Source organism: Trichogramma pretiosum, unplaced genomic scaffold, assembly GCF_000599845.2.
Source record: "Trichogramma pretiosum strain Unisexual culture from Peru unplaced genomic scaffold, Tpre_2.0 scaffold25, whole genome shotgun sequence".
Lineage (NCBI taxonomy): Eukaryota > Metazoa > Arthropoda > Insecta > Hymenoptera > Trichogrammatidae > Trichogramma > Trichogramma pretiosum.
This window is the reverse complement of record NW_019641621.1, coordinates 1,993,383-2,001,476: the sequence shown is the minus strand read 5'-3', so window position 1 is coordinate 2,001,476 and position 8,094 is coordinate 1,993,383. Positions and strand designations below refer to the sequence as shown.

General features: G+C 43.7%; 1 protein-coding gene across 1 annotated transcript; it reads left to right on the top strand.

The window, feature by feature from the left end:
- The first annotated feature begins 473 nt into the window (after positions 1–473).
- LOC111693645 (igE-binding protein-like) lies at positions 474–998 on the top strand. Its single transcript, XM_023458893.1, has one exon. The coding sequence runs from the start codon at positions 474–476 to the stop codon at positions 996–998; it is 525 nt and encodes a 174-aa protein (XP_023314661.1).
- Positions 999–8,094: the final 7,096 nt, after the last annotated feature.

The window sequence follows — 8,094 nt, the reverse complement described above, 5'->3', positions numbered from 1 at the left end:
GATATTAATAACGTGAACGAGACGCAAAATATTCAAAAGACATTGTTTCCGCGCAAAATTCAGACCCGGAGTTATCCAAGATAGTTCAAAACCCCGAGCATCCACTCAAACTTATAGTTATCCCATTGGGCCCAGATAAACTAAATGTTTATTGTGAGTCGCGTGAAGGCAAAAATAGACCGTGTTTGCCGGTATCGTTGAGAAGGGAGAGTTTTTTATTGTGCCACGGTGACGCGCACCCGAGCGCGAGAGCGACGAGGCGGCGCGTGGGAGAGCGATTCGTCTGGCCGAATATGAATAGGGACATCACCCTCTGGTGTAAGACCTGTGTAAGTTGCCAAAAGTCAAAAGTCGGCCGACACACGAAACCGACACCGCTGCACTTTAACACCCCAGATGCACGGTTCGATTACTTACATATAGACATAGTCGGCCCGCTCCCGGTGAGCGACGGATATCGATACCTTTTGACAATGATAGATAGATACACTAGGTGGCCAGAATCTGTCCCGATGCAAGACATCAGAGCCGAGACCGTAGCCAGCGAATCTCATAGGTGCTGGATCGCACGATTCGGTTCCCCAATTGCTATTACTACCGACCAAGATAGGCAGTTCGAGTCGGCAATTTTTTCAGAGCTTTTGAGAGCGTTCGGCGTCAAACGCTGCCCCACAACGAGCTATCATCCGAGTGGCAATGGCATGATCGAGCGCTGGCACAGATCGTTGAAAGCCGCAATTATGTGCCGTGCCGAGTCGCAGAGTTGGACGGAGTTGTTACCATCGGTGTTGCTCGGCCTGAGAACAAGGCTTTTGAGCGCGATCGACGCGAGCCCGGCCGATATGCTGTACGGCGGTCCCCTGAGAATACCCGGCGATCTGTGCGTGGGCGCGGACGCGGAGGTTGACCCGAAGATTTTCTTAGCAAGTTTAGAGCTCATAAGAGCCAAGTACGCCCTGTGCTGGTTGCGCATAAGACGACCCGAAATCCTTTTGTAACCTTGGACCTTAACGCGTGCTATCACATATTCAAGCTCGATAAAAGAGCCAAGCCACCGCTCGAACCCCCTTATACCGGGCCTCATAAAGTATTGTCTCGCGATTCTACGTTTAATATGTTTAAAATTGACATAAATGGTCGCGAGGCGGTCGTATCGATTGACAAGCTCAAACCCGTTCACTTCATGCCCAGTGTCGATGCCTCGTTGCCGCGTGAGAAGTTTGTCCCGAAAATATTGCGTGGGAATCGTGCGAGAAAGGGTATGCTGACAATGTCTGATTGACGTTGAAAAGAGATGCGCTCTCAGCTCGTCCCAGTGTAAGACCCCTTCCAAGTCATCTCGTTAGCGCAACGACCTTTCCGTGGTCCGCCAGCGCGTATCGGGCGAACGAAGAATCGTTGCTGTTTCGCGTGGTAGCCAGACTCGATGTAATAGAATATATAAGCCACTATCTTTCGTACGACGACCTTTGTAATATTTGGATGATTTGCCGAGGCAGTCATCTCGTGCGCTTGATTATGAAGCGAAAGGTCGACTTGGCATGGCCTGGCTTTGTCAGTCAGAATCCGACACATATGGTGAAGGAGTATATTCATAGATTTCGTCCAAGGGCGACCGCATTCACGATTCGAGGCATCGTCAATGATGCGAGCACGGCTTGCAGGATGCTTGAACCTCAACCCGGTAACGTTGATACCCCTCTCGTTACGCTAGACGTTTCTGGTGTGCCGCTGAACGCCCAACTCATCGAGCGTATTAAGGGCTCTTTTTCGATAAATAAGCTAATTATAGCTGAGTCCAGCGGTGAACTTAGTGCAGGGTTTTCTAGGGTACGGGTGAGACAGCTGTACGTGTCTGAAAATAAATTTTTACAAGGAGATTTTTTGCTCCACTTGAAAAATCGACTCGAGTCCTTGTCATTGACGAAATGCCGACAAATCGCGTACCAGCCAATCCTTCAATTTCTTTACGATAATTTAATATTTAGAGATATTTATATGAAAGACTGCGATTTTCTCTCCAATGATCAGAATGATGTGTATGTATTAATGCTTGAAGCTGTGTTTAATGAAAATTCGTATGTAGAGAGATTCGAAGTGTCGTTTAGCGAGCCAACGAGTCAAGACGTGCCTAACGGACGCTTTGTTAATTTGTCATATAGCCTCACTTTGAGAGAAGTTAACCTTACCAACAACTTACACGTATCTCACTTTATACCACAGATTGTCATGAGTTTGAATAACGTAAAAGTACTAAACCTACACTGATAGAAATATGGTTCGTCTGGCAGAAACGGAGCCGTTTCTACGGGCGAAACGGAACCGTATCTAAGGGCGAAACGGAGCCGTTTCTACGGGCGAAACGGAGTCGTTTCTACGGGCGAAACGGATCATTACATCATACCGCACTGCCAACACACACTCATGCGCGTACATACTGTAACAACTGTTGAAAAATGTATACAAACAGAAACATAACCAACACCGTAGAGCTTGCCAAAATTCGAAGTTCGGCTGCTACCGCAGGTAGTGGGTAGCATATCTTCTGTCTCTCTCCGTTTCGTGTGCCGTGACTCGTGCCATGAGTCTGCTACTGTTTACAAGTCACATGTACTCGTCACATGTACTCAGCAGTTGGACATCTCCAGGAAAAGGTGAAAATCAACAAATGAAGCTGCATTTGATAAGTATTTTACACTTCCTTGTACATATACGCTTTTGATGTAACAGTAGCAGACTCATGGCACGAGTCACAGCACACGAAACGGAGAGGAGACAGAAGATATGCTACCGACTTCGTCTTTTTTTGACCTTGAGAGTTGTTAGCGCTGTATAGCGCCCCCGAACTGCCACATTACACATATGCTACCGACTACCTGCCGTAGCAGTGGAACTTCGAGTTTTGGCACGCTCTACGGTGTTGGTTATGTTTTTGTTTGTATACATTTTCCAACAGTTGTTACAGTATGTACGCGCATGAGTGTGTGTCGGCAGTGCGGTATGATGCAATGATCCGTTTCGTCTGTCGAAACGGATCCGTTTCGCCCGTAGAAATGACTCCGTTTCGCCCGTAGAAACGACTCCGTTTCGCCCGTAGAAACGGCTCCGTTTCGCCCGCAGAAACGGCTCCGTTTTGCCCGTAGAAACGGCTCCGTTTCTGCCAGGCGAACCATATTTCTATCAGTGTATCAGGTGTTCCTTGCTATGACTTTATTGATATGTCAGAGTTGTGGTGCATTGAATCTTTGCTTATTTGTTACAATGAATTTCTCATGTACTCTTTGGCATCGCTAAACACAGACACGTTGAAGCTGCTTGAAGTAGAAAATAAACTAGGTAAAAAGAAAACAAAAAAGTTGGACCTAGGTTGCATTGAGCAATTCATTGGCGTTGATAAAGAATTTAATTTTAAGTTCATTAAATGTACAACTATGATATCAGCTTCGCTGGAGAGAAAAGTAAGAGACAGAGATTTAAAACTACACAACAAAATTGACTGTTTAATTTTGTCTAATTAACAAATTGTTCTTGTATGTCGTATAAGTAAAGCTTTCTAAAAGTGTAACTAGTTTATGAGGGAAATGTAAACAGAATATATTATTTGTAATTATTACATTCACCGTGTCACATTAAGTGCATTGAAAATAAGATGTGTGATTTACAGTGTGTGCTCATATGATATTTGGATGTTCAATCCGTATGAAATAAGCGAAAATATTTGTTTGAAACTGTATAACTAAAAAGTTTTTAGTTTCTAGTTTGGTTTTTAGTTTTTTTAGTTTCTAGTTTGATTTTTTGTTTTTATTATTGATTCATGTTTTTGGATTTTTTTAGTTCTTTTAAATTATTTAATTGTCTTTCATTAATTGACAAAGATGTTTTACATCTTCCAGCTGTTCATAAACAGCTAATTTATTTTTAATTTTTTTTCTAATTTTTCAATTTTTAATTTGTTTTTTGTTTAGATTTTTTTTTGATAGGTATTTTTTATTTTTTATTGGAAATCACATTTTCAAAAAATGATTCGTACTTTAATTATTTTCTTCAACTTTCAATTGTAGTTGTAGGCCTTGGTTATCTGCCGACGTACTCGTGGCCTAGAGGACGATGTCGCTGGGTGGAAGAGGGGCGGAAATAAAGGTAGACTTGATGTGGTGGTAATCACTGAGGCGTTTATTTGTGTTGATCGGGGCGCCTGCAAAGCGACCGATCGGTGTGCTTGCTCGAGTTAATCTGACTGTACGCGCTTACATGATATGTATAGTAGGGCGCAACGGCACTGCCGCTCGCGACAATAGGTGCATGTGTATATTCGTACGTCACCTGACGTAAGGTGACGGGGGCAATCGCCACATAACTCCCCCCCAGTGTTGCCGAGGGCTACGAGAAAAACACGATCACTCGCTCACATGTGCGATTGCACTTACAAAGTAATCGCTTAAAATCAGCTTACAAGCACGAATACAAAAAATCATGTCGCTGTTTAAACGAATTGCGCTTACGCTTGACAGTTGCTCATAGTTTAATAAAATAATAATTAAAAGAGAATATCTTTAACTATCAACAATTAATCACCAGAAGTTTAACTTCTTATCGTACCAAACATAAAGTTTCCTTATACCTTACTCGGAATACATATTTATCATGAGCATAACTCTTAATGAGTGATTACATTTTTGACATGAGCAACAAATTTATGTGTGTGCTTAATATGCACTGAGCAAAACAACCTTTTAACAATTGGTTAAATTATTATGAGGATTATATTCTATATGTTACATCTTTTTTTTTCACAGTCGCTTTTAATACGCTTATAACATTTTTATCATTGACATACAATAGCTAGGCTCTCTCGTACATTTGTGGTTAAACAAAAATTTTAATTTACTTTACAAAGTGTAATAGAGTTTTAGTTCGAGAGCGTCAAACACTTATTTACATTACTTACTGTAATATTTATTCGTTTTATTTTACGATCCAGCGCAGCTGGAATGGCGGTCTTACAATTAAGAAACTTATAACGAAACTTATGATCAACACCGATTAATTGCTCGATACAACCTAAGTCCAAAAGCTTAGTCTTGCTTTTACCTTTCTTATTAACAACTTCCATATATCTTATTGTTTGCGCGTTCAGCGATAACAGGGAATATATCAAATATTTAGCATAGCAAATGTAGAGTGATTCTATACACCACAATTCAGACATATCAATATAATCGTAAAACGGCACACCCGATAGGTTTAGAACTTTAACATTATTAATGTTAGCGACAATCTGCGGGACAAAATGTGATAAATACAAGTTATTACTAATATTCAATTCCTTAATGGTAAGATTATTTGATAAATTGATAACTCGACCATCGGGTGTGTCGCGCCCCGTCGGTTCGCTGAACGACATTGTTAAATTCTCTAGATAAGAGTTTTCATTAATCAAGGCTTCGAGCAGCAAAACATACACGTCGCACTGATCATTCGATAGAAAGTCGCAGTCACACAGGCTCAACTCTTTGAAAATGAAATTGTCACACGCAAACACGAGAACGGGTTGATACGCGATCTGACCGCATTCAGTCAACGATAAAGTCTCTAGTCGGGCCTTCCAATGCTGAAGGAAATCTCCTTGGAGATACTTGTTTCTGGCAACGCAGAGCTGTCTCACTCTTACCCTGGAAAAGGCCACGCTTAAAACGCCACAAGACTCGGCGATGACAAGCCTGACAATCGAAAACGCATTCGCGATAAGCTCGATGAGCTGAGTGTTTATTTTCACGCCCGAAACGTCGAGAGTGCGAAGCGTGACCGTCAACCCACCGGGACCGCGATCAAGCACCGAACAAGCCGTGGCTGCATCGCAAACGATGCCTCGATCGGAAAAGATAATTTCTCCAGGGCAAAATCGCAAGATGTAATCCTGGATCATGTCTATCGCGTTTTGACCCACGAACCCAGGCCAAGAAGCGTCAACCCTTCTTCTCATCAACAAACGTACGAGATCTCTGCTGCGGCAGATAAGTCAGATGTTAGATAAATCTTCGTACGAAAGCTCGCGATCGATGTACTCGAGCAAATCGATTCTCTCCACGACCCGAAACAGCAGAGTCTCCCGGTCCGACTGCTGCGGCTCGCTGGGTCAGTGTTGCCCGTGTCGCGCAGTTCAGCATCGGCAGTACTGCGGCAAACTTTTCACTCTCGTGGAGGGTACGCGAGTATCGCGTCCAAATAATGCGCTTCAGAGCAGCAGCAAGCTGCAACCTACGCGAGGAAGCCAATGAAAAACAAGTAAGCCTAGCCGTAGTCGAATGGGCCGAAGATCTTATGCCCGATACATTACAGTTGCGAATGCCCAAGTCGGCGATCATGCGCTCCAGCTGATCTCGCTTCAACAGTCCGTGCACTCCGCAAAGCTTAAAAACCTTCACCGGATTACCGTTGTGAAACAACGACGGAAAACGGAAATTCAACGATGTGGCTGGCACGTTGATGCCACCACGCATACGCTTTCTATTTCTACTATTCACCGATGTCGTGGTGATTCTCGCGACCTCCAACTTATATTCGTCCAGGCAGATCTCGGTATTACAAAGGTCGCTCGACCACACCGGGTCTTGCGCCAGTCCTCTCTGAGTGCGCAGAGTTCCGTAGAGTGCCGCGTATGTATCCATTGTCCCTATACAGCAAACAAACAAAAAAAAAATAAATTGCAAGTGAGCAAAGTGGAAACTCAGCAACGTGATAAAGAACTACGCGTCGGCATACAAAACAGCAAGTACCAACGTCGGTCCTACGGAAATCTCGTTTCTTTTGGACATCGATTAGACATTACCAGACTCGCACTTCCTCGCACGCTTTTTACGCAAAATGTTCGGAACGAATTTCTCTCTACCGGGCAACACGGCATCTACACTCGGGATAAAATGTGCGGGCTTAAGATTGTCGATTGACACGACAACTTTGCGACCCTTGATGTCGATCTTAAAAGTGTTGAACGCGGGATCGCGAGATAAAACCTTATGCGGGCCGGTATACGGAGGGACGTGGGGTGGCTTGACTTTCTTCGCGACTTTGAGCACGTGCAAGCACGTGTTCAAGTCGGCCGTAACGAACGCATTTCGATTTGTCTTGTGTGTAACCGGGACCGGTCGCACTTGACTCATATGAGCTCTGAACTTGTTTAGAAATATTTTAGGATCGATTTCCGCGTCCGGATTCACGCAGAGATCATCGGGGATTCGCGACGGGCTTCCGTAAAGCATGTCGGCGGGGCTCGCATCGCAAGAGCTTAAAAGCCGCGTTCTCAGGCCGAGCATTACCTACGGCAGTAGCTCTGTCCAAATTTTGGACTTGGCGTGGCACATAATGGCTGCTTTAAGTGATCTATGCCAACGTTCGATCATGCCATTTCCGCACGGATGATAGCTAGTGGTGCGACAACGTTTAATGCCTAGGATTCGCAGAAGCTCTGCGAACACCGCCGACTCGAATTGCTTTCCCTGATCCGTTGTAATTGTAATATGAGAACCGAAGCGTGCTATCCAGCACTTGCGAAACTCGCTCGCCATTGTCTCGGCCCTGATATCGCGCATAGGTACGGCCTCGGGCCACCTTGTGTATCTGTCCATCGTGGTGAGTAGATAACGGTAACCGTCGCTTACCGGCAGCGGCCCGACGATATATATATTAGGGTGGAGCGAAGTAGGCGAAAAATTTTAGATCACTTTGGAATAGTGTTCAAAGTTTATCTTTTACACAAACAAAACAACAGCCGTTCGCTAGACGTTGGCAAATGATATTTTCTACTGCAACCAGAACGTCAAACTCCGTTTTTTCGTATTTTTTCGTTTTTCTCGAATAAAAATTGAACTTTGAGCCAAATAAACGAAATAAAACGTACCGAACCCTTATAAATTGATTCAACCTTTTTTAAAATACAATAACAATCAGTTTTGATTGTTATAGTTACTCCTAAAAACTCTTGTGTTACTGGTATAGCCCCAGTAACGACGATTTTTCGACTTTTTTTGCGATTTTTTGTGCATTTTCGATATCGTCCCGAATGCGTAATCTGTAATAAAAAACAAGTCTGAGACC